Source organism: Octopus sinensis, linkage group LG8 (assembly GCF_006345805.1).
Source record: "Octopus sinensis linkage group LG8, ASM634580v1, whole genome shotgun sequence".
NCBI lineage: Eukaryota > Metazoa > Mollusca > Cephalopoda > Octopoda > Octopodidae > Octopus > Octopus sinensis.
This window is the reverse complement of record NC_043004.1, coordinates 64,662,262-64,689,942: the sequence shown is the minus strand read 5'-3', so window position 1 is coordinate 64,689,942 and position 27,681 is coordinate 64,662,262. Positions and strand designations below refer to the sequence as shown.

Genomic DNA, 27,681 nt, shown 5'->3' with positions numbered 1-27,681 from the left:
AATATATTTTAAAAATCATTAAAATAAAATGAAGATGAAGTGGGGGTGGTAAAAAAAAATCACTGAGAAAGTGAATAAAACAGGAGAGAGAAAGAGAGAGAGAGAGATAGAGAGAGATAGAGAGAGAGAGAGAGAGAGAGAGAGAGAGAGAGAGAAAAAGAAATCCAATCCAACTGCTGTGTAGGCTTAGAGATGGTCTGTGTTGGCATTTATCAGATTGAGAAGAATAAAAATAGAATTGGAGAGGCTGTATAAGTTGGTGGGTCTTGCGGTAAAGTAGTGGAGATTAACATTTCCGTCAGTACCTTTTGTTCTCTGTCAAAGTGTCTTGTCCAAATCTGCACTCTTATACTTCATCTTACAGTCCAAAATTTCAATCTGCCTGAAATGTTTGGTCTTCCCCACTTGTAATGCAGCATTTGGTTCTTCTTCAGTTTCTTTTCAATTGTAATTTTTATTATTTCCAGAAAAAGAAAAAACCAGAAATTGTGATTTTCACCAGTTACTGTTATTTAACCTCAGGTTAGTCCTGATTGAGTAGATCTATGATCATAGGTACTCCAGCTGTGACCATCTTGTCTTTGAGTGAGTGGTTAAACAGTTTGCTTCTTGACTACGTGGTTTTGGCTTCAGTTCCACTGCATGGCACCTTGAGCAAATATCTTCTACCAAAGCTCTGGATTTGGTTGATGGAAACACAACACACACTATGTAAACTGTGCCTAGTAAAAAGCCCTAAAACCAAGGTGCTGTGTAAAAAGCATTGGTGTGGGTACTAGTGCCATGTAAAAAGCACACAGTACCTTCCATGGATTGGTTGACATTAGGAAGGGCATCTAGCCATAGAAACCAAACCAAAACAGACTATGGAACCTGGTGTAGCCCCTGACCTTGCAGTTCCTGTCAAACTGTCCAACCCATCCCAGCGTAGACAACATATGTTAAGTGTTGATGATGATGATGATAATATATATATATATATATACCCCCTTAAACTAATAGAAAATGGAATCACAAGAGCATTAAAACTAGACATCACACAACTCAGGACACCCAAAACAAAAAACAAAGAAAACACTATCCCTTTTATAAACACACACAACCCTGGAGTTACCAACATCTTCCAAACCATACATTCAAACCTACCAATAGCCTTACAAAGCCCCAAAATGGAAAACATATTAAACAAATATAGCATAAAAAACAGTAGACGACAGAACAAAAACCTAAAGAAACACCTAACAAGAGCGAAATTCTCTTCAGAAACTAAAACGGAATTCTTTGCAAAAGAGTGCGGAGATGGTAGATGTGGGATCTGCAGCAACCCCACCTACAAATGCATAGAGGGAAACAGAGAGATGAGATTTAAAAGTGGTGACATATTCAAAGTAAATACAGATATGAACTGCAAGATGCAGAACTTTATATACTGCATAACCTGCCCCACGTGCAAGGAAAATTACGTAGGTGAAACTGGTAATTCTTTGTGCCAGCGAGCCAGGATTCACCGACAACATATTCGGCAGGAAGAACTACACAAAATACCACTAGCTACAAAGTACACACCTAGCTACATGTGGAGAAGGAAAATTTAAGATCTTTCCCTTCTACAAATGTCCGAAGAATGACACCTCTTTCAGGAGGAATATGGAAAAATATTTCATAGCTAAGTTCTCCCCCAAATTAAATGGCGGAAACTTTACTCATCATACATTGAAGGACAAATCTTTCGATTTACAATATAATATAGTAGAACATTTAATATGTGTGTGTATATATATATATATAGGTGTGTGTATATATATATTATCTGTTATATACATTATATTGTTTTTGTAATTTACTTGATCTTTACTTGCCAATTGTCATTCTAATTTTAAACTTCCTATGATATGCAATTTTCAAGATGGTGTAATTTGATTGTTCCTTTTGAATCGATAGAAGGTGGTTTTTTTCTAATATTTCATGTGTAAGCATGTATATATATATATAGTGACATTGAAGGACACATCTTTCGATTTACAATCTAATATAGTAGAACATTTAGTATACGTCTGTATATGTATATATATGTGTGTGTGTGTGTATATATATATATACTGCCTGTTATATACATTATATTATTTTTATAATTTACTTCCATCTTTACTTTTTAATTGTCACTTTAATTTTAACTTTCCTATGATATATAATTTTCAAGATGGTGTAATTTAATTGTTCATTTTGAACCGATAAAAGGTTTTTTTTCAAATATTTCATGTATAAGCATGTATATATATATATAGTGGTATAAATATCAACACAATTTTTTCCCCCTTCCTCCCTTATTTTTCTTTTCCCTTTTCTCTTTTTGTCTCTCTCCCCTTCTCCAAACACACAGAGACATGCACACACACACGCACACACACACACAAACACACACAAACACACACAGACACACACCTCTACAAAACGATCATAAAAAGTGGAAAGAGTTCTTAGACCCCAAACGGCATTTGACCATTCTCAAAATGATAAAAGGAGGTGTAATTTATGGCCTGCCTACCCACCACCACACACTCAGTGACACTGAAGTGGTCAAAGCTGAAATTCTTAGAACCCCCTTGGAGTCAGTGTTCTGTCCAGCAGACCAAAGGAAATCCTTCTTCTTCCCTCTTCCTTCCCCTCTTTCTCTTTGGCCTCAGATACACACACACACACATGTTTTCTCTCTCACTACTTCCTCCTCATCCACCTCACCCTCTTGTGCTGTCTTGTTCCTCCCCACCACTATAAAATGATTAAAATTCCCCACAAAGGAATTATTTTGATTTGAAAACCCCACTAGAATGGGAGAAAGCGCTAATGATCTAAGTGATATGATATATATGTAAAAAATGTAATATATAAATAAAGATCTGTAAATATAAACCATCCAATCTTCTGATTACCTCATTTCTTCTAATATATATATATATATAATATATATATATATATATATATATATATATATATATTATATATATATATATATATATATATATATATATATATATATATATATATATATAACAATTAAGGATAACTTCTTAATAAGGAATCTTAACAAGAAATTATCAGGTAGATAGCGTGAAAAACCTCATAAGAGAAAAATTTTGAAAATAATTCTTTCTTATTGAACATATTAATTTATATATAGAGGGCATTATTATACATACATGCCACACGCTAAGAAGGACATTAGTCATTTCTACCAAAGATTTTATTAATCCTACCCAAATGCAATTTTTCAAAGCAAGACATTTAAAAAATGAATTTAGTCTTGTATCACCTGTGATTTCGTACTTACGTACTCATCAGCAAGACTGGTTCTGAACGCATCATAGATAAACGACCTGTCTCGTCGAAGCCAAACAGCTAACTGTTCACCCCAGTTGAAAAATTGCATTTGGGTAGGATTAGTAAAATTTTTGGTAGAAATGACTAATGTCCTTCTTAGCGTGTGGCATGTATGTATAATAATGCCCTCTATATATAAATATATATATATATAGGCGCAAGAGTGGCTCTGTGGTAAGTAGCTTGCTTACCAACCACATGGTTCCGGGTTCAGTCCCACTGCGTGGCATCTTGGGCAAGTGTCTTCAACTATAGCCTCGGGCCAACCAAAGCCTTGTGAGTGGATTTGGTAGACGGAAACTGAAAGAAGCCCGTCGTATATATGTATGTATATATATATATATGTTTGTGTGTCTGCGTTTGTCCCCCTAGCATTGCTTGACAACCGATGCTGGTGTGTTTACGTCCCCGTCACTTAGCGGTTCGGCAAAAGAGACCGATAGAATAAGTACTGGGCTTACAAAGAATAAGTCCTGGGGTCGATTTGTTTGACTAAAGGCGGTGCTCCAGCATGGCCACAGTCAAATGACTGAAACAAGTAAAAGAGTAAAAGAGTATATATATATATATGTGTGTGTGTGTGTGACCCCAAGTCTTGACATTCCATGTTAGTTATAAAACAAGAGTCATGGTCGAACAAGCAGGTCCCTCCTTTTTAGTCTTCAGAGAAAACGTCTGGCCATGGGGAAACAAGTTGGATGAAAACAAGAGCATCCAGTCATGGAAAATCTGCATCAACGAATTCCCTTAGACTCATGCAAGCATGGAAAAGTGGACATTAAAATGATGAGGATGGTGATAATGATGATGATAGTGGGGTATGACTTTAGGGAATTTTGCAGCTATTTCTACCAGGCTGAGGAATCGTATAAAAGCTGTCTTCTTATTGGCTCCTATAAGATTCTTGATTATGGAGACAAGATAACGTTTAAAATTATTGAAACTGAGTCTTGGTTTGTGTTTAGATATAAATAACTACAAGTAACCATTCTCTTGGCAAAGCAAAAGTCCTTGTTTTCTGATGATTCTGAGTAGAAAATGAAACTAGTCAAAACAACTTCAATTACATTTTGTGATGAAGCTTATAGTTTCAAAATTGTACGTGTGTGTCATCACTGTTGCTGCCAGTGTTGTCATCATCATCATCATCATCATTTTAATGCCTGCATTTCCATGCTTGTGTTAGTCAGATGACATTTGTTGGGGCAGATTTTCTATGGTTAGATGTTCTTCCTGTTGCTAACTTTCACCTATTTCTATTTCCAGGTGGGTTAATATTTACCTATTTACCTTGAATCCAATTTATATTGGGTTTAATATTTTTAATATTTAATATTTACCTTGAACCCAATCAGAACAATTCCCAGATGTGATTTCATAGAATGTTGCAATGACACCACTTGTATGATGGTAAAGCTCATTTATGACTAGTGTACAATCTCAAGATGAAGACATTTATTATATACAAGGGGGATTCTTTCAGTTTCTGTCTACCAAATCCTTTCACCAGGTTCTGGTTGAAGACACTTTCCCAAGGTGCCACATGTGTAGCTATGGAATAGATTCAATAAATCTACCTTAAAATTTCAATTTTAAATATCTTTCTTAAGTACATATTCATATACACTCACCAGATATAGACTTTTGTTTCTGACATATAAGCTGCAAGTTTATAAGAGATAAAGAGGAAAGATTTTGTACTCTGCAACCCTTTCGTTACTGTATTAATTTTGAGATGCTCTGTGTTTTTTTCAATTAATTTTAAATATAACAAAGAATTTAGTAAAATAACTTAGTTATCATTAAGCTAGTGTTAGGAACATAAACTGTGACTAAGGTTTGGTGGAAGATTTTAATTCAAAACTTATGAAAACAAGACATTTGTACTACAGAGCCAGGGGCGGTTTCAGCCAGATTGGTATTGAAACATTTGAGATCTGTTGATGTTGTTTAGCTTCAAAGCAGCTCTGAAAGCAGTTCCAGATGTGACCATCCTGTGGTTTTTCCTGTCAATGTATATCTAGTACTACATTATCTAATGCACTGATTGACAACCCATGACTCATTGAACAAAATGCTCAAAGTGTTATGACACATCATTACTTTTCTAGAAGTTTTGTTTATATTTTTTTTAGCTCTTACTTGTTTCAGTCATTAGACTGTGACCATGCTGGGGCACCACCTTGAAGAATTTTAGTTGACTAAATTGATCCCAGCACTTATTTTTTTGAAGTTTGATACTTATTCTGTCAGTCTCCACTAAGTTATGGGAAGGTAAACATACCAACACTTGTTGCCGTGTAGAGGTAGGGGACAAACAAGACACACACACACACACGTTGTTGTTCTTTCAGTTTCTGTCTTCCAAATCCACCCACAAGGCACTGGTCAACCTGAATCTATAGTAGGAGACATTTGCCCAAAATGCCACACAGTGGGACTGAACCCAGAACCATGTGGTTGGGAAGAAAACTTCTTACTACACAGCTATACCTATATATTAAGAAAACAAAATTGATATAGAAATTGTTTTAGAATAGAAATGGATGCATGTGTTGCACTTTGATACACCCATGCAATGCATTAAAAGCATGATTGTTTTTAAATGTCCCAACATTTAATAACTCATTTCAAAAACTTGTTGAGTGCATTAGGTAACTTGCACACCAGAGTCTAGTGGTTAAATATGTGTGAGTTTCTGTTTTTAAGAAACTGCTTGTGATAGCAGAGAAATCTGGCTGCTATTTCTAGCAGACCAAAGCTACATTGGTGATTCATCCTTCAAGGTCTTTTCTCTAGCAGCATTATTGAAGTGATCTGACTTTGATCAACAATTAGTAATGGGTTGCAAAATCAGTACAGATAGGGTTACAATAGATTGATTGCCCCTCAGTACACTGTTGACACTTTACTTTTTTTGTTCTTTTGTTATCTTAGGATGAGGAAGGTGGTGTAATGCATGATAAGTGTATGAGGAGGTTGTATGATATATATTCAAATGGTACAAAGTATAAGAATGTGGTACATGTGAAGGAGGTGTAAAGTGTATGTGAAGGTGGAATAATGTCTACAAAGATGGTATAATATATATGAAGGCAGTATAATGTATTTAACAACGATAAAGGTATCCATGAAGAAAACTTGCAGATGATAATGTTTGAGTTTTCAGTTGATAAAAAGGTTTGAAAAGCTGGATTGAATATTTCAAATTTCATTGTTTTTATTTTGTTTTATATTTTTTTCAGAACAAAATGGTAAAGGAAGTGCTTATAGCCTCTGTAAGATCCCTACCCTTTATCTCAACAGTTGTGGTTGAGGTTGTTGAGCTTCAGGCCTAACTTCTTCAGGGTGGCAGAGTTCTAGATAGTTGTGGTTCTCAAAGATTGAAAGAGCTAGTGAAGTGGGGAGACTTTTGATGCTTTGAAATAGGAAGGATGACAAGAAATGGTGACAGAAGATGATTCTGCTCGCTAGATAAGGTAAGCACAGAACCAATGGTGAACTTGGAGTAGGGTAAAGTAGGAAGTGCGGCTTGGCAGGTAGGAGATGTTTTGGCATAGCCATTTTGGCACCATGCATTTGGCATTGCTGATACCACATTGATTTATTTGACATGATATGCTTTAATGTTTCTCTTGATCTCACTCTCTGTTTAAGTGGGTCAGCATATTATTTGCTCTGTATTGATATTATATATATCTATATATATTTATACATAATTATACAAATATTTATACATAATTATACAAATATATATTTAAGTATGTGTGTTTGTCCCCATACCACCACTTGACAAATGGTGTTGGTGTGTTTATTATAAATAATTAGTGCCAGGCTTAAAAGAGATAAAAAGTAGAGGTCGATTCATTTGACTAAAAGGCCATGCCCTAGCATGACCGCAGTCTAATGACTGAAACAAGTAAAAGACAGAAATAAAAGGAGAAAAGATGCATGTGTGTTTCCAGTGCCAGAAATTACTATTACCAAAATGGATTCAATGTCTGGTCAGCTGTAACACACCACCGGCATCTAAACATTCAATGGCTTGACAGTAAAGGATTCTATGGATAGTGAAATATTAGAAGAAGAACTGAAGAACATTACTATCTTACCCTTGCTATTTCCATTTTGATCTCGCAGTATTGTGCATTCTTCAATCGTCCCATAAGGCTGAAATAACTGACGTATGTCATCTTCTGTTTGCTGTTTATTGAGCATGCCGACAAACAACTTTCTGTCTTCTGGAAATAGATAGAAGAAGAGAACAAACATTAGTTTATGGAATATAAGGCAAAACAATATTTTTAGCAGACATTTAGCTTGAGCTATATGTAGAAAAAGCCATATAAAAAAATGTCAGGTTGTGATGTTCATATTATTTTGAAGGGTTTTTTTATGGATGTAATAGTATAAACTATTGTAATAGTGTAGCAAAGAGAGAAAAAAGTCTCCATACAGGGGAAAAAAATATAATAATAATAATGGTTTTCAAATTTTGGAACAAAGCCAGCAATTTTAAGGGGAGATGAATAGTCGATTACACTGAGTCCAGTGCTCAACTATCCTGAAAGGATGAAAGGTAAAGTCAAATTTGAACCCAGAGTGTGGAGAGTTGGAAGAATTTTCTCCAACATGCTAATTATTCTGCCAGCTTGCCAACAACAAAAGCAACAACAATAATAATAATGGTTTCAAATTTTACCACAAGAGCAGCAATTTGCTGGGAGGAGATGAGCTGATTACATCAACTCCAGTCTTCAATTGGGACTTATTTTATCAACCCTGGAAAGTCGACTAGGATGAAATTTAAACTCAGAACAGAGCAATGAGTGAAATACTGTTAAGAATTTTGTCCAGCCTACTAACGATTTTGCAAGCTCACTGACTTAATAATAATAATAATAATAATAATAATAATAATAATAATGATAATAATAATAATATGAAAAAACATATGGAAACTTCAAAAAGACCCTACAATCTAGGTGTATTGCAAAAATTGGCATTACCTGGAACTGCACACATATTGCATAAAGTACAGCATATCTGAGGTCCTTATTGTCACTTGACAGACAATACAAACCCCCTGGTAAAAGCAATATCTTCAATCAACAACATCATGATATTAGATATTGTGATATTATTAAATAATAATAATAATAATAATAATAATAATAATAATAATAATAAATAATAATAATAATAATAATAATAATAATAATAATAATAATAAAGTGCTGGTGCTATGTAAAAAGCACCAGCACACACTATAAAGTGATTGGTATTAGGAAGGGCATCCAGCAGTAGAAACCATGTCAAATCAGACTGGAACCTGGTGCAGCTCTCCAGCTCTGGTCAAAGCATGGGAAGCTGACATTAAAAGATGATGACGATGATAATGATGATGATGAATAATGGTTTTGAATTTAGGACTGAGTTACTTGATGCCATTGACTTTGGTTCTTGACAGGTGCCTTATTTTATTGATCCAGATGGATAAAAGGTGAACTCAGAATGTGGAAAATCTAAATAAATACTACAATCAACAATCAACCATTTATGCTACCTCACTACCTTAAGAAGGCCAAATATAATGATAATAATTCCATAAATTAAGTCCAAAGTTAGGGTCTTGGGAGTTGAAGCTTAATTTAATTTAATCAAGTACCAATATTTGGCTGGCATTTATTTTATCAACCTTGGGAATCTCCCATATAGTCAACTTAATCTGCTAGAAATAGCTCCCAAATCTTCCTCAAATCAAGAGATTACCTCTTAAAAACATGTAAAAGGATTCTGAATATTGTAGTCTTGGATATGATATATGAAAATAAGGCTAGATGGGATGGTCAAGAATGGAATGCCTTTGATTATTGGTCTGTTCTGCTTATTCAAAACTTACATGGGACTAAATTGCAATAATTTTGGAGGGACAGAAAGAAAGTAAAAATCCTCAGGCTACTAAACTCCTGATGGAGTCATAAAGTCTCTGTGTGGCCTGAGAAATGTTTTCAGCATTTTGAAACCTGGCAGAGCTCCTCATTCTTCAAGTGTGACTAAAGATAATTTCTTCCAGTGCGAAATAAAGAGGTGAAGAGGAGAGAGAAGGAGGAGACAGAGAGTGGGAGCAGAAAGAGAGGATAGAGAGAGGAGCAAGAGGAAGAAAGAAATTTGAAAACTAACCGCCAATGCTACCTCACCCTGAAATCCCACCCTGAAAATGTGTGTATGTTTAATGAGGAACAAATATGATTCTATCATCGAAAATGTAACTATACATTATTGGCAAAGTAGCTGATATTTGGAACTGCGTCTTCCAGTGAAATATCGTAGTTGCCAACATGCTGAACCAAAATAGCAGAAGTCTGGGGAAGAAAGCGTAGATAATACATAGTTTTGCCCATTTGCCGGCACTACATACCAATTCTCTTTAAGTAATTAATACTAATGATTAAAAAATCAATTGATTTTGATATGGTATTTGTGTTGCAGCTTCTGTGGCTGGTGTGTGTGTGTTTTGCCTTTTTGTATGTTTGTTTGTTAGTCTATTCCCATATCTGATTTTTTTGTTGTTTTGTATATGTATGTTTTCTTTTTCTGTGTTTTAGATTATCTAAGTATGCATTAATATTAGATGATATGCAAATGTATACTAACACACAACTACCTTGCTTTCCTTTCCCTCTCCATCCTATATACAGCATGTGTAGGTGTACATACATACATATATATATATATATATATGCATGTGTGAGTTTGTGTGTGTATACATATATATATATATATATATATATATATATATATACATACATACATGCATGTGAAGGTGTACATACATACATACATATATATATATATATATATATATGCATGTGTGAGTGTGTGTGTATATAAATACACACACACATATATATATTTATGCATGTGTGTGTATGCATGTGTGTATATATATATATTATATATATATGCATGCGTGTGTGTGTGTATATATATATATATCATCATCATCATCGTTTAACGTCCGCTTTCCATGCTAGCATGGGACATATTCAAATGTATGTACAGTCGAATAATGATAAGCAGAAAAAAGCCCCACATGAAAAATTGCTTGTAAAACATAACTTTTTCTCATACACATATCTACAAAGCATACACCCACACACACACCTGTGTTGGTGGAATGGAGACAAGTATGTGTGTGCATGTATGTTGTGATACACAGACGTACCTTTACATATAGATACCTACAAACACTAACATACATACATACATTTATGCAAACATACACACAGGCGTAACATGCATGTGAAAAAATGTAGCAAAATAACAAATGAATAAGACTTCCCCGCCTGCCGCCCATCCAAAAATGAAAAAAAAACCCTCAAAAAACAAAAACAAAATCAATGTAAATCAATGATGGAAATTGCTAAGACTCAGTAAATGTAGCAATCTGCTGTATTAAACCGATTCCATCTAATGGAAATAGATCTCTCTGACTTTGCTAAGTAAACAAAGAATCTGTTTTGTCTATAACTGATAGTGGCATTGAATAGAAATGTCGGCATTCACATGTAGTACATGCAGGTAATACAGCAGTATTGGCATTCACATGTAATGCAGAAATGCCGGCGTTTGCATGCAATACATACTGTTAATACAGACATGTCAGCATTCCCATGTAATACAGATAAAACAGAATTATTGGCATTCATGTATTACGTATGAATTCTGACATTCCTGTATTACCTATATGTATAACAAATAAATGGCACCATTTCTGTATTACCATATGTGTTACATGTGAATGCTGACATCATAAGAATTTAATATCTGTGTAATAGACACATACAAGCATGTTAGATTTACCATCATGCATGCATATATATATATGTATGTATGAATGTGAGTGTGGGTTTTAATATTTTATTTAGGCATTGCAATGCTAAAAACCTAGTGTAGAACTCAATATAAATATGCTTCTGAGTGAAGTGTCAGTCGAGTACAGAGTGGTAATAGGAAAGAAGAAATGACAAAGGAATAAATAATGAACTTCATTAGCTTACAGATGTTTCCACTGTAAGATGTGGTGGACTCATATTTGAGTGTCTGTGTAACACCTTATAGCTTTATCAGAGCCTTAGACATGAAGTGCATGAATTCTCTCTTATTTTCAACAAATAGATTTTCAAACAAGGCATTAGTACAAGACATCAGCCCAAGGTGCCATTTACTCGCATCATTTATATATATATATATATATATATATATTATATATATATATATAAACAAGAAAAACTAGAAATAGTTGATAGCTTCCGTTAGCTGGGTGACCAAGTCAGTAGCAGGGGTGGGTGTGCTGAAAGTGTAACTACTAGAGTAAGAATAGCCTGGGCAAAGTTCAGAGAGCTCTTACCCCTGCTGGTGACAAAAGGCCTCTCTCAGAGTAAAAGGCAGACTGTATGATGCATGTGTACGAACAGCCATGCTACATGGTAGTGAAACATGGGCTGTGACTGCTGAGGACATGCGTAAGCTTGCAAGAAATGAAGCCAGTATGCTCCGATGGATGTGTAATGTCAGTGTTCATACTCAACAGAGTGTAAGTACCTTGAGAGAAAAGTAGGACCTTAGAAGCATCAGTTGTGGTGTGCAAGAGAGATGTTTGTGCTGGTATGGTCATGTGACAAGAATGGATGAAGATAGTTGTGTGAAAAAGTGCCACACCCTAGCTGTTGAGGGAACCTGTGGAAGAGGTAGACCCAGGTTAGAAAACTTTGATATGGGAAAAATTTACAACCTTCTACATCAATAAACCACTATTGCCCCAGAAAATTGCTTTTTATACCTTCTATAGACTGCTCAAAGCTAACTTCCTACACTTTGATCCTATAGTGAGTAGTTTATAAATTATATGGTACACACCTGGTAGTTTATCAGTAAAGTACATTCACTATGCGAAACAGGGTTTATTTTAATGAGATAGCTCTTGAAATCACTTGAGGAGACACATCTACACTGAGGGATACACCTAAACTTGTTGTGCAGTATCCTACCCATGAGGGATCGACACCAGATGGGTTGAAACGATTGTAGTGATCAATAAAGATTCTTGTATCTTCCATCTTCTGTCTTCTCATTAATTACATTATATATATATATATAAAATATCAAATACAGCATATGTTATACTATAAATTATTATACAGTGTATTATTTATTGCTGCAAGAGCAAAAGAAGAAAAAAGAAAAAGAGACCTCAGAAATCTCACTGAATTAGTGATCTTAATGCTAGAAGCATTCAACAAGTTTGAATGTATGTAGAAAGAGGATGGTGGACGTATACATAAGTTACAAAATAGAGTAAAGAAAAAAACAAACAAACAAACTAAAAAGACACAAAAGCCTATAATTAATTAATAATTAATAATGGAATCAAGAGATATTGTTTCAAGCAGGAGCCCTGTCTTAGAGAATACAGACAAGTCAAAATGACATGCACAGTAAAAGCAGACAACATACCCATATTATAATATTATACATAGATCTTGGTTAAAGAATGCCCTGCTTTCTCTACTTCTTTCTCCTTCTATCTTCCTCCCCAGACACTCTCTCTTTCCTTAACAGCAACGGAATGGAAATTCCTTTGTTTCCTAAACACTGATATTTAGATTCAATGATGCCTCAATACCACACTGACATTTAATTATGGAAGCAGTCTCCTGTTAATAAATTCTCCTTTTCGTTTTCTTCCTTTCTGCTTCTTCTTTTTCATTTTTGTATCTGTTTCTTTTCTTCCTCTTAAGATGGCTCAGAGCATCTTTTGGAAATATCAAAAGTTGTGTCTGTATATCAATAAACACTCAAAGACTGTTCAGAAATAATTCTTGCTGTCTCGAGCCGATTCCTAAAAGGTTACAAACAGAACTTTCATATTTGGATCTTGTCTCGTGCAGATTATTTGTGCAAATGAATTAACAACAATTCGTTAAGAACCAAATAATCTTCAACGATGAAATCGAAAAGTGAATAACAAATGCCACAGAGAATTAGACAATGGTCTTTTCAGAGAGCCATCAAATGTCACCACTTCCCCTTTCCTTTTGCATTATAATCTAGTCTAATTATAATTAGAATGTTCTCATCCTCATCATTTAACAACTTTTTTTTTCATGCTGGCATGGGTTAGATGGTTTGACAGGAACTGACTAGTTAGAGGAGCTGCACTGAGCTCCGATGTCTGCTTTGGCATGGTTTCTACACTAGGATGCCCTTCCTAACACCAACTACTTTACTAAATGTACTGGGTGTTTTTTCTTCTTTTTTTTTGTGGCACCAGCACCAGTGAGGTTGCCAAGTACTCACAGGACAAGAGTCTTCAGTTGAGTGGGATAAAGTACTGAAGGAAGAGAAAGTATGATAGAGGGATGGTAACAGATGTCTTACTAAAGAGGAACATACATGACATTCTCAGCTGAAAAGAAAGAGATGGTGAGGGCATATTCTTAAATGAAGAATTATCTCTTTAATTCAGATATAGATGTTTTGTGTTTAACCATGAGATCAGACTAAAGATCAAAAGCAATCTAACCATGACTCTTCTACCTTTATTTTCTAAGCAGTGCAATACATTCTCCTTTAAGTCCTGTTATTATTTGAGAGGATTTTTAGCTACTATTTCTTGCTGATTGAGCAACAAGATAGACTCTCCTTTATTCACTTGTGGACACTGCAGAGAAATAGCAACCAAATCAACTTTAAATCACATGAATGAAGGGTACATTCATTGGTCAGTGTTGTCCAAGACAGTAAAAAAGGGGGTAGTCATCTTTGCAAGACCTTTGATTATAGACTTATAGGATCAGGGCTGACCTGGGATTAAACAACATCACAGCAACTTCTTTACTCTGAATCTAGTGAACCAGCAAGAGACCCTTTATGTGGTTATTCAACCTGGTTTATATATCGAGCCTGGATCGAAAGTGAGAAAGCAAAATTGGCATTGACAGGATTTGAACCCGGAACCCAAGAGATTAATTGACTACTACAAATTGTTTCATTTAATGTTTTATTAACATTGACAATTTACTGTTCTAATCAAGCTGGATCAAATTTGACCAAAGGTTAATAATCAACTGCTACAACCATACAACCATTACATACACACACACTCACAATATAATATAATATATATATATATATATATATATATATATATATATATATATATTATATATATATGTATATATATATAAAATGAACTTATTGTATATAATGCTCAGGTGCACTGCAATCCATCAGAAAAAATAACCCAACTGCATGAACAGTAGATAAAATATGCATAAAAAATGAACAGTGAATAAGTCTACAAGAAAAAAAACCAAAAACAAAATAAAAATCGAGGAGACAGGTGGGATTTAAACTCAGACCATAGAGAGCCAGATGATATACCATAAAGCCATTCTGCTGACGTGCCAGTGATTCTGCTACTTTCCAACATGTAGAGCAATGTGAAATGAAGTGTTTTGCTCAAGAACAGAGCAACACACTGCCCAGTCTGAGAACTGAACCCATGATTAAGTGATCATGAGTCCAATATCCTTACCACTAGGCCACAAACCTTCACTCACACACAGATCTATCTATCTATCTATCTATCTATCTATCTATCTATCTATCTATCTATCTATCTATCTATCTATCTATCTATCTATCTCTATGTGATATATATATATATATAAGGATATAGTCTACCAGTAGAGGTGCTGGTAAATGTGTGAGCATGGGGGTGGTGACATTTTATGACCCATCCATGCCCACCCACCACAGCACTGTTCACTATGAGATTCAGCTTCACTACATCTAACCCTAGCAGAAAAACAGGTTTTGCCCTCATATTCTCACTCTTTTTCTTTTTTTCTTTTTTTCTTTCGTTTTTTAAAAAGAAAAAAAGTTGTAGTGTGTGAGATGGAGTGCAAATGAATAGTTATTGGTGTATTGTAAACACACCTGCTGTAAAAGTTCATGCAGGAGACAGAATTTTGAAAAGCAGTTAAGTTCACGCTGGCATGAAGAAAATGGATAATGAAATATAAAAATAGGACGGGCAGGTGGGGGGTAGAGGGAGGAGGAGGAGGAGGAGGAGGAGCAGATGTAAGAGGAAAATCCAACAGCAATGAATACAATGTGTGTGTATGTATGTGTGTGCATGTGTGTGTGTATATATACATATATATAAGTGCATGCATATTTGTATACATGATATATCTATGTAAAAATATGTATGTGTGAGTATATATATATATATATATAAATTGAGTTTATATATATATATATATGTATGTATGTATGTATATATATATGATTTAATGCATGGGAGATGCTCAACTCACGTTAAAGTACCAACACATAACAAAAATTGCTTATTTAGTTGATGGCAGAAGACTAGTGATGTTTCTTTCGAAATCCCAAGAAATATCTATCTATACACACACACATACATGTGTGTATATACCTGCGTGCATATATATATATTATATATATATATATATATATATATATATATATATATATATATGTATATATATATAAAATGAACTTATTGTATATAATGCTCAGGTGCACTGCAATCCATCAGAAAAAATAACCCAAACTGCATGAACAGTAGATAAAATATGCATAAAAAATGAACAGTGAATAAGTCTACAAGAAAAACCAAAAACAAAATAAAAATCGAGGAGACAGGTGGGATTTAAACTCAGACCATAGAGAGCCAGATGATATACCATAAAGCCATTCTGCTGACGTGCCAGTGATTCTGCTACTTTCCAACATGTAGAGCAATGTGAAATGAAGTGTTTTGCTCAAGAACAGAGCAACACACTGCCCAGTCTGAGAACTGAACCCATGATTAAGTGATCATGAGTCCAATATCCTTACCACTAGGCCACAAACCTTCACTCACACACAGATCTATCTATCTATCTATCTATCTATCTATCTATCTATCTATCTATCTATCTATCTATCTATCTATCTCTATGTGATATATATATATATATAAGGATATAGTCTACCAGTAGAGGTGCTGGTAAATGTGTGAGCATGGGGGTGGTGACATTTTATGACCCATCCATGCCCACCCACCACAGCACTGTTCACTATGAGATTCAGCTTCACTACATCTAACCCTAGCAGAAAAACAGGTTTTGCCCTCATATTCTCACTCTTTTTCTTTTTTTCTTTTTTCTTTCGTTTTTTAAAAAGAAAAAAAGTTGTAGTGTGTGAGATGGAGTGCAAATGAATAGTTATTGGTGTATTTGTAAACACACCTGCTGTAAAAGTTCATGCAGGAGACAGAATTTTGAAAAGCAGTTAAGTTCACGCTGGCATGAAGAAAATGGATAATGAAATATAAAAATAGGACGGGCAGGTGGGGGGTAGAGGGAGGAGGAGGAGGAGGAGCAGATGTAAGAGGAAAATCCAACAGCAATGAATACAATGTGTGTGTATGTATGTGTGTGCATGTGTGTGTGTGTATATATACATATATATAAGTGCATGCATATTTGTATACATGATATATCTATGTAAAAATATGTATGTGTGAGTATATATATATATATATATAAATTGAGTTTATATATATATATATATGTATGTATGTATGTATATATATATGATTTAATGCATGGGAGATGCTCAACTCACGTTAAAGTACCAACACATAACAAAAATTTGCTTATTTAGTTGATGGCAGAAGACTAGTGATGTTTCTTTCGAAATCCCAAGAAATATCTATCTATACACACACACATACATGTGTGTATATACCTGCGTGCATATAATATATATATATATATATATACACACACACACATACAACATATGACCACATTGACACATAAGATCAGGAAAATAATACCAATACACACCAGATAACTGCGCATGTATATATGTGAGCATGTTAATATGTATGTAGAGTGCATGTGTGTACTAAATAAAAGATGCCAATGGCAGGGACTTATATGTCTCTCTCTTCTCTCTCTCTCTCTCTCTCTCTCTCTCTCTCTCTCTTTCTCAACCAAGCAAATAAACAGAAACGTTCCATGGAATCAATAACGGCTGAGAGCTTGTATCTGGAATTATTTTTATATCAACATGAAATTAAATTAACCTTCTTCTACCTTATACTTTATTTTCACCACCTCTACCACCACCACAACCACTATACGACTTCTATTACTATCACTGCAACCACCACCACCACCACCAACCACCACCCCACCACTACCATAACCATCGCTACCATTTCGAATATCTCTGACATCATCATCATCCATCCCTGCATCTTACCACCAGCTCGAACATCCCTACAGAGGCCAATAACACCTTGACCGTCACCACCACCACCTTCATTGTTGCTGTAGCTACAACTGTTTCCTCAACCACTTCCCCACTACCACAAATACTACCACTATGTTCACGACCATATACAACCCATAACCACAAACATAATAGACATCATCACCACCTTCAGTACTTTCACCACCACCACCACCATTACCATCACCATTCTGAACATTACCCCGCCACCACCACGGACCCTGTAGCAATCTCTTTCCTAGATACCAACTTAATAGATCTCCTCAAACCACTACCCCACCTCTCCTTCCCCCCTCTCTCTCTTCCAGTCTTCTATTTCTCTTGCTCTTTTAAATCCCTGTAATTATTATTTCCCATTTACACACACATACACACACTCATGCATACGCATACACCTATGTATACACACACAAACACACAAAGAAATACACACACATGCATATCTACCTACCTACCTACCTATCTATCTGTCTATCAACCTATCTCTCTCTCTCTTTATCTAACCCTATCTACCTATATATCTATCACCATTAAACACCCACTTATCCATACTTGCATGTATCAGATGGAACTTCTCGAAGCAAATTTTCTACAGCTTGATGCCCTTCCTGTCACTAACCCTCACCTGTTTCCAAGCAAGGTAATATTTCCCCAAGGCCAGACGAATTTCATGATGGACACTGACACATTACATACACGATATCCATTATGTACCTACATAAACACATGGTTTAAATTAAAATGCAGAGCAAATAGAGAAAGAAGAAAGATAGGCAGCAGGATAAGACCAGTCTTCAGTGTAAATTGTGATTATATAATGGATGCTAACATTCTATTAACTTAATAGAATCACAAACCAGTAAATATAACACTGAGATATAACTTCCTTCAGACACGTTTATAATAACATTCTCTCCATATCTCATCTCCACATCTCATTCCATTTTCTTTCATATATATATATATATATGTATATATATGTATATATATGTATATATATGTATTTGTGTATGCTTATGCATGGACGTATGTATGAATATGCTTGTTTGTGTCTTTATGCAACTATGTGTAAAATGCAAAATATATGATCCTCAGCAAGACCTATGTTTAGTGTGTATGTGTGTGGGGTGGAAGTCAACTTGTGACCACATAAAACCACTCCTTAAACTTGATATGTCCGTAGATACATTCCAAGAGTCCAAAGAATTTCCTGAGCATAAATTTGTTTTGAGTGGATAAAATGTTGTACATTACTACTATATATATATATATAAGTGCTATACAACACTAGACACTATATATGAATTATATATATATATTCTTTTCCTGGTTTCAGTCTTTTGACTGTGGCCATGCTGGAGCACTGCCTTTAGTCGAACAAATTGATCCCAAGACTTATTCTCTGTAAGCCTAGTACTTATTCTATCGGTTTCTTTTGCCAAACCACTAAGTTACGGAGACGTGAGCACACCAACATCAGTTGTCAAGCGATGGTGAGGGGAACAAAGACAGACACACAGACACACACACACCACACACACACACACACACACACATATATATACACAACAGGATTCTTTTAGTTTCTGCCTACCAAATCCACTCACAATGCTTTGGTCGACCCAAGGTTATAGTAGAAGACACTTGCCCAAGGTGTCACACAGTGGGACCGAACCCAGAACTATGTGGTTGGGAAGCAAGCTTCTTACCACACAGCCATGCCTGTGCCTATATGTTTTAATATTTTGCTTAGGTGCAGCAACACTAATAACCTGGTGTCAACACTCAATATACATATGCTTCAAAAAACAAAAAAAGTAGTCAAGGTCAGAATGTAACAAAAGATTATAGAAATGACAAGGGAACTAGAAACGATAACATTATTTCTTGTGCCCTCGTCATTTCTATAACTGGCACTCTGTTCCAACTGATCCGATCAATAGAACAGCCTGCTCATGAAATTAACATGCAAGTGGCTGAGCACTCCATAAACATGTGTACCCTTAATGTAGTTCTCAGGGAGATTTGGAGTGACAAAGAGTGTGACAAGGCTGGCCCTTTGAAGTTCAGGTACTAGTCATTTTTGCCAGCCAATTGGATTGGAGCAATGTGAAATACAGTATCTTGCTCAAGGACACAACATGTTGCTGGGAATTGAACTCATGACCATCAGCTGAATACTTTAACCACTAAGCCACATGCCTTCGCATATATATATATATATATATATATATATAATTCTCTCTCTGTTTCCTCATGTTTCTTTCTGTTAAAGAGCATAGGCTCAAAACGTAAAAGACTTTCTCACCTTCATGAGCGTTAAACTAATACATTTGCTTGTTGTTTATACACCTGTCTTCATCTTTTATTTTTCTGTAAATTTCAACTATATATATATATATATAGGGAGAATACATACACAGAAAAACAAAAGATGAAGACAGGTGGTGTAGACAACAAACAGATGTATTAGTTTAATGCTCGGGAAGTGAAAAAGTCATTAACGTTTTGAGTCCATGCTCTTCCACAGAAAGGAACACAGATAGAAACACGGAGAGAAAATAAAGAATGTGTAGTGGCTAGTAATCTATCATGAAAGCTGGACAGAAAGGTCACACAGGAGAGTTAGGGAGAAGGGGAGATGTATGTATGTATATATATATATATATATATATATATATATATATATATTATATATAATGTAAAGTATAAAAGCCATCTCAATATGGCTAACCACAAAGGGGGGGTGTTACTGTAGCTTTTTAGCCCCAGGAGATCATCGTCTCCAGCTGGCTTTAGACACACTTTCTGTGCCCTTGAAGTATTTGCAAAGGGAGGCCATCCCTTCCTCGTAAGCCTGAGTGATACACACGGACCGGTTTCGAGATTATTGTCTCTTATCAACGGGCGGTAACCACCAGGTCATGATGAAAGACAAGGCCTGCTTTGCAAATATATAAGAGTTTTTCTAGTGACGTCTGCCACTGATTTCGAAAAACTGACTGTAAGCATTATTAAATCTCTGAACGAGATGTAAACAGTAATTGCTCGACAATGTAAAGTATAAAAGCCATCTCAATATGGCTAACCACAAAGTGGGGATGTTACTGTAGCTTTTTAGCCCCAGGAGATCATCGTCTCAAGGGCACAGAAAGTGTGTCTAAAGCCAGCTGGAGACGATGATCTCCTGGGGCTAAAAAGCTACAGTAACACCCCCATCCTTTGTGGTTAGCCATATTGAGATGGCTTTTATACTTTACATTGTCAAGCGAAACTTTGTAAAGCTAAGTGCCTCATGGACGTGAAACCCAGGCTAACCCCATAGACCAGCACATGTATCTTTATATATATATATGCTTTTGGTGCCAATGGTTTTTTATTATATGGCGTCGTATTTTACAATCCTGTAAATAACAATAATGGTATTTTTAATTAAGCTTAAAGATTATAACGATCACTGTGCAATGACTAAGGAAAATAGTCTAATAAAGGGGCAGAGAAGCTCTCGACAGAAAAACAAGGCTTTCCTATCCACGTGGGACTTGAACCCTTTGTTAACACGACTGTGTTTAACAATCGGCATACTAACTTGTGTTATCAAATATATTGTAAGATATTTAATTAATTTCTATGTGGTTATCATAGATGATATATTTTCACTATTGATGAAATAACTAAACAGAGGTTTATCTCTAAATTCTATATATATATATACATACAAGTAATGAGGATTTAATTTCCTTCTAAAGGATTATTTATAATAATCTGGATACTAACTTGTGTTATCAAATATATTGCAAGAAAGTTCCACGATATATATGTATAAACAGTCCAATAATGTGTAAAGTTAATAAAAGAAAATGGAGAAGAAAAAGTTTATTGGATACTTGGTTAAATTTATTTGTATCACAATGAAAAAGTAATACATATAAGATTCAGAATATATTAGACCACAGCAGCATATTCCATATTCCATCAATTAAACTTTTCCATATAAAATACATTTTAAATCCATGAGATTAGCGTGCTTATTTATTAAAACAATGATACATATTCATGTGTATACATAAATACACATACACATGCATACACATACCAGTCAGTTTTTTTTTTACCTGTTTCAGTCATGTGACTGTGGCCATGCTGGAGCACCACCTTTAGTTGAGCAAATCGATCCCAGGACTTATTCTTTGTAAGCCTAGTACTTATTCTATCGGTCTCTTTTGCTAAACCACTAAGTTACGAGGACGTAAACACACCAGCATCAGTTGTCAAGCGATGTTGGGGGGACAAACACGGACACACAAACATATACACACACACTCACACATGCATATATATATAATATATATATATATATATATATATATATATATATATATATATATATATATATATGTGTATACATATATATACGATGGGCTTCTTTCAGTTTCTGTCTACCAAATACACTCACGTCTTTGGTTGGCCTGAGGTTATAGTAGAAAACACTAGCCCAAGGTGCCATGCAGTGGGACTGAACCTGGAACCATGTGGTTCATAAGTAATCTACTTACCACAAGTTCATAATTTGAACAGAAAGAGCATACTCTAAAAATGTCTACTCAGAAAGTTACCATTGGTCTCATGTCTATTATTGTTCTTAGCAATATAGGTGACCTGACAGAGGCACGTAACCAAAGAACTAATGAAGGTAAGAATGCATAAACTGACCCCTTTTTGGACACAGCTGGAGCCAGTTGAAGGGAGATAATTCCTTCTCTTCCGGAAAGGTTTACGCTTTGAAGAATTTCTTTTCAGGGTTTTTTTTTTCACCACCATGCTGACCAAAGCTGGTGATGATGGTGGTGATGATGTTATTAATGCTGATACTAGTGATGGTGGTGGTAGTGATTGTGGTGATGTTACTAGTGGTGATAGTAGAAAAAATGTTGATGATGATGATGGTGATGCTAGGCTGGATAATTGTGATGGCGATGGGGATGTGGTAATGATAATGGTGATGATGATAACAAAATGATGGTGATCTTCATAACTATGTTGATTATACAAACGAGGAGAAGCATCATCATCATCATCATCGGCACCAACATAATAACTATCAGAAATCATTAATATCAACAGCCCCAACCCCTTCCCACTGGCCCTCTCCCTCTCCCTTTCACTCCACCATCCCCACCACCATCATCCTTATCTTTTAGCTTTGTTTGGTCAATTTTAATTTTTAATTTATTATATCAACATTTCACACCAAACTAATTAACAAAGCCTTATTAATTGCCAACAAAACGACTTGGTCTTGTTTGGTTTCAGTTTTATAACATTATATGAATATGTGTTTTATGAGTGTATCTGATCTGTCTACATGTATCTGTGTGTGTGTGTGTGTGTGTGTGCACGTGTGTGTGTATGTGTATCTCAAAGCAAATGCATGTATGTGTGTACGTATATCTGCATCTCTATGGCACAAGGTCGGTGGGTCACCGTGGTCCAAATCAGTTATGATTCAGAGTTACCATTCCCCTAGAATGCTTAGAAAACCACATCTAACTTTCATACGTTTCATTTTTGCATGGCTTCAATGGTTGTATGCCCTTCTTAACACCTACCACATTATGGAGTATAGTGGACCCCTTTTTTCACAATAAATAGTCAACAGAGGAATCTAATGTTGTTTGTAAGAGAAAATACTTTGCAGGTACAGACATATAATGTGGGGGTGATGTGGGGAAGAAGTGCTAAGACATCCAAGTAGAAGGAGCTTGTAAAAGAGGAAGATGACCAGGTCAGAAGTGATGAAAACTGGTCTCAGTATTTTGAATTTCATGTACTACTTGCACAGGTGGTGCCTTTATGGCCAACAGGTTCAACATGTTCACAGTCAAAGATCAGCCCTTATGTTCTAGCAGGTAACGTAATACTTTTGCCTGCAGTCCAGAAAATCCAGCTTGCAAATTTGACAAATGTGCCCCACCAGGAGGTGAAATGCGTAGTGGTATTTTGTTTGCCACTACGTTTTGAGTTCAAATTCCACCATGGTTGACTTTGCCTTTTGGGGTTGATTAAATAAGTACCAGTTATTGACTTTGTCCTTTTTTGTCCCCTCAATGTTTAGCCCCCGGTGGGCAATAAAGAAATAAATATGTACGGAGCTTCAGTTGGAATACAAGTTCACATGAGGTCCCCAGTCACATGCATACACACTTTGGGAACCATGTGGTTGTTAAGCTAGTTAGTTACCACACAGCCAACCATCGTATGATGTCAAGGCTAAGAGGCATAAACACATGCACACTCTTACTTGTTTCAGTCATTTGACTGTGGCCATGCTGGAGCACCACCTATAGTCGAACAAATCTTATTCTTTGTAAGAATAAGACTTATTCTTCGTAAGCCTACTACTTATTCTATTGGTCTCTTTTGCCAAAGTGCTACATGACACAAATAACACACACACATATGCTATGGGCTTCTTTCAGTTTCCGTCTACCAAATCCACTCACAAAGCTTTGGTTAGCTTGAGGCTATAGAAGAGGACACTTGCCCAAGGTGCCACGCAGTGGGACTGAACATAGAACCATGTTCAACATGTTCACAGTCAAAGAACCATGTGGCTGGAAAGCAAGCTTCTTACCACACAGCCACTCCTGCGCCTATGCATACATACATAATATATATCTATATATATACATACATATGCAATGACCTACCTTCATTCAGTTTCTGTCTACTAAATCCACTCACAAGGCTTTGCTCAGCCGAAAGTCATAGAACACATCTGTGCAGAGTGATAGAACCATGAGGTTGTGATGCCAACTTCTTAACCATACAGGCAGGCATCTACACACACACACAGGTCTTAGATAGAACACATTATCAGTAATATAGACAGTATATATAGAACCATTGTAGCCCATTGTTACACCTAGATAAAAAATCAGTACATGGTCACTTGACCTGCTAGAAATAGCAACCAAATCTCCCTCCGATATCATGTAACTATCTTATAATAAAAAACAGAATAAAAAAAAACAGGAAAAGGAAACGCACATCAAATAATATATTCCTAGATACACCGTATGAAACAAAAAAAAAAAGACATAGAAGAGAGCATGGTCTTAAATGGAAAGCTTTTGATCATAGGTCCAACTTTATGAGGATTGGCATAGGCCTAAAAAACAACAACAACAGCAACATTTCAATCTTCACTGTGATCTAACACTGCCAAATTTTTTTTTTCTTTTTTCAGTGAGGGACCTGTCTAATTATGGATTAAAACCTTTTAGACAGAGAACTTGGCTCGGATCCTGCCAATAACAATAATAATAATAATAATAATAATAATAATAATAATAATAATAACAATAATAATAATAATAATAATAATAACAACATTGATGATGATGAAGATGGGTAATTTATCAATGCAGGGTAATGTAAGCAAATGATGAAGAGGAGCGAGAGAAGGAAACAAAAGAAAAATAAAGGTGTTTGTTGTGTTTAAGTAGATGAAAGTGTTGATGTTAACAAACATTAGACAACAACCATCATCACCACCACCACCATTACCATTACCATCACTTGGACAATAAGTCCTCTCAAGATGATGATGATCATCATTATTCTCATCTCCCTTCCCCTCTTCCTCATCTGCATCTTTACAGACGATTCCATTGTTGCAATTTGAATATCTGTGCATAAGTCAGTATTTACACACACACACACACAACACACACACACACACACATATGCACGCAGATGTATGCTCTGGTCGGCTGAAAAGCAACCAACCAGACACAATACAGGAGAGGAAATTCTGGAGACAAGTGGCTGATGGTGTTTGTCTAGGGATGATGTGGTAGTTACGTATGTATATACACACGTACATACATATTAATTTTAGGTATTTCTCCTTGCAGATAAACTTTATAAACAAAGTACAGAGAACTCAATACCTTTGATAGGGTAAATTGTATTACAGCCCTTCAAGCCATACTCTCTATTTTCTCTCTTCACACACTGCTGCACACATATGTATGTGTTGTATTGATATACTTAGAAATTTGAATATATATACTGGGATGTATTGATACTTGTGGTGCATTATCAATTTGTATGAGTGAATGTATGTGTTTACATACATACATACATACATATATATATACATACATATATATATATATACACACGCATGCAAATATGTAGATATGTACTTATATATGAATAAATACTTGTGTGTGTTTTATTTATCTGTGTGTATAGGTATGTCACGTGTATGTGTTTACATTGGCAGCAATGATTACATGAGTATATATATTCAAATCTTTGTGTATAGAAAGCACACGTACACACACACATTTGTACATACACAGACTAATATGAGTCTGTGAGATAGTGTATGTTCCCTACCTAATTATAACACTCTCTTTGTGTGTGTGTGTATGTATGTATAAATGTATATATATATATAATATATATATGACATACAAAATGGGACAAGAACGTACATACACACACATATATCTATATATATGTGTGTCCGTGTATATATGTATATCTGTGGGCAATAAAGAAATATATGTGTGTGTGTATGTGTGTGTATATATATATATAATATATATATATATATATACATATACAAATATGTTATTCTTATTATAATTTATTCTCTAGCAATATATTATTCTATCCATTACATGGTTTCACTATTTATCAATCCACCCTTAGGTATGTGTCTAGTTATCTGTCTATAGCCTTCTGTCAGTTAATCTAGTTATATTTGTCACTATAACATTCAATGTGTCTATGCATCGATTTGCATATATTTTTTTCTTATCTAACCAGTAATCTACCTATCTAGACACTGTTCTATCTATATTATAAAACAAGCCCAACAGAATTCCCTGGCAGACATTTGAACTCACAATGTACAAGTTGGTACCCACTTGTCTGTCCTACCTCTACTCATTGCTGTAAAGTTAAACACATAATTCAGGTATGATGTATGTAGCAGAACTGTAAATGTATGTTGAAGGGGTATGCAAATGAGAGAGAAAAAATAATGAGTATCTCTCTGTGTGCATTGGGGTTTTCTATTGTAGGAATTTGGTAAATATAGAAATATAGATCCAATAGCAAAAACCAACATATGTAAGTATGGAAATAAGAGCATCTTATAAGGATCCAATTGATTTCTCAGATGGATTCAATAAATTAATAAATAGAAATTCAATAAATGAGTTAACTTGGATACAAAACTATATTGCATAGATTGGATTCAACACATGTTGAATGGCTTTAGCATATGTACTACATGGATCTCATAAATGTATGAGCAGGCATCCAATAAATGTAGAAACAGGGATCCACTAAAATAGATGAATAGGCATCTGGTGAATGTATGAGCAAGAATCTAATGTTTATATAGGGATCTGATAAATGTATGAATAGGTTTCTTTTAAAAGCAGTAGCATCAGTCTGATACTTGTATGAATAGTAATCCCAGCATCCACTTATTCTTCTGGCCTTATCCTCTGATAAGTGGTCAATGAACTGAGAAACATGTAAGGGCAATCTCCTTCATTTTTTTATGTGTGTAGAAGAAACAAGCTGTTTATTTATATCTGTTTCAAGCTCTATAGAGAAAGACATAAAAACTGTAGTTTAACTATTATTTTAAATTTATCTATTACAAATTGAATTTACATGCTGTTGCAGGTATTGCTGTGAATATCTCTTGGCCCACTTCACCAAACTTATGCAACTGCTGCCATCATTTTTCATGATCAACAAACACCAATATAATCATCACACTTTCATTGCCCTGTATATGCTGACGCTTGCGATGGTATGGTCATGTACTGCGGATGGATGAGGAGAGATGTGTGAAGAAGTGCCACTCCCAAACAGTTGAAGGTATCA

The 27,681-nt window shown here is 35.2% G+C and overlaps 1 protein-coding gene and 1 long non-coding RNA gene across 7 annotated transcripts in view; both read right to left on the bottom strand.

Moving 5' to 3' along the window:
- LOC115214914 (CUGBP Elav-like family member 4) overlaps positions 1–27,681 on the bottom strand; it is a 459,203-nt gene that overhangs the window by 129,027 nt on the left and 302,495 nt on the right. For all 6 annotated transcript variants that reach the window (XM_029783976.2, XM_029783977.2, XM_029783973.2 and 3 more), the window contains one exon: positions 7,491–7,619. In XM_029783976.2, coding sequence (XP_029639836.1) covers positions 7,491–7,619 — 129 coding nt within the window. The remainder of the gene's footprint in view (positions 1–7,490; positions 7,620–27,681) is intronic.
- The window catches only part of LOC118764564, a 23,264-nt gene continuing 7,766 nt past the window's right edge, over positions 12,184–27,681 (bottom strand). The window contains exons 3-4 of the long non-coding RNA XR_005000386.1: positions 17,948–17,951; positions 12,184–12,256 (exon numbers count right to left, since the gene is read on the bottom strand). This is a non-coding gene — a long non-coding RNA (uncharacterized LOC118764564). The remainder of the gene's footprint in view (positions 12,257–17,947; positions 17,952–27,681) is intronic.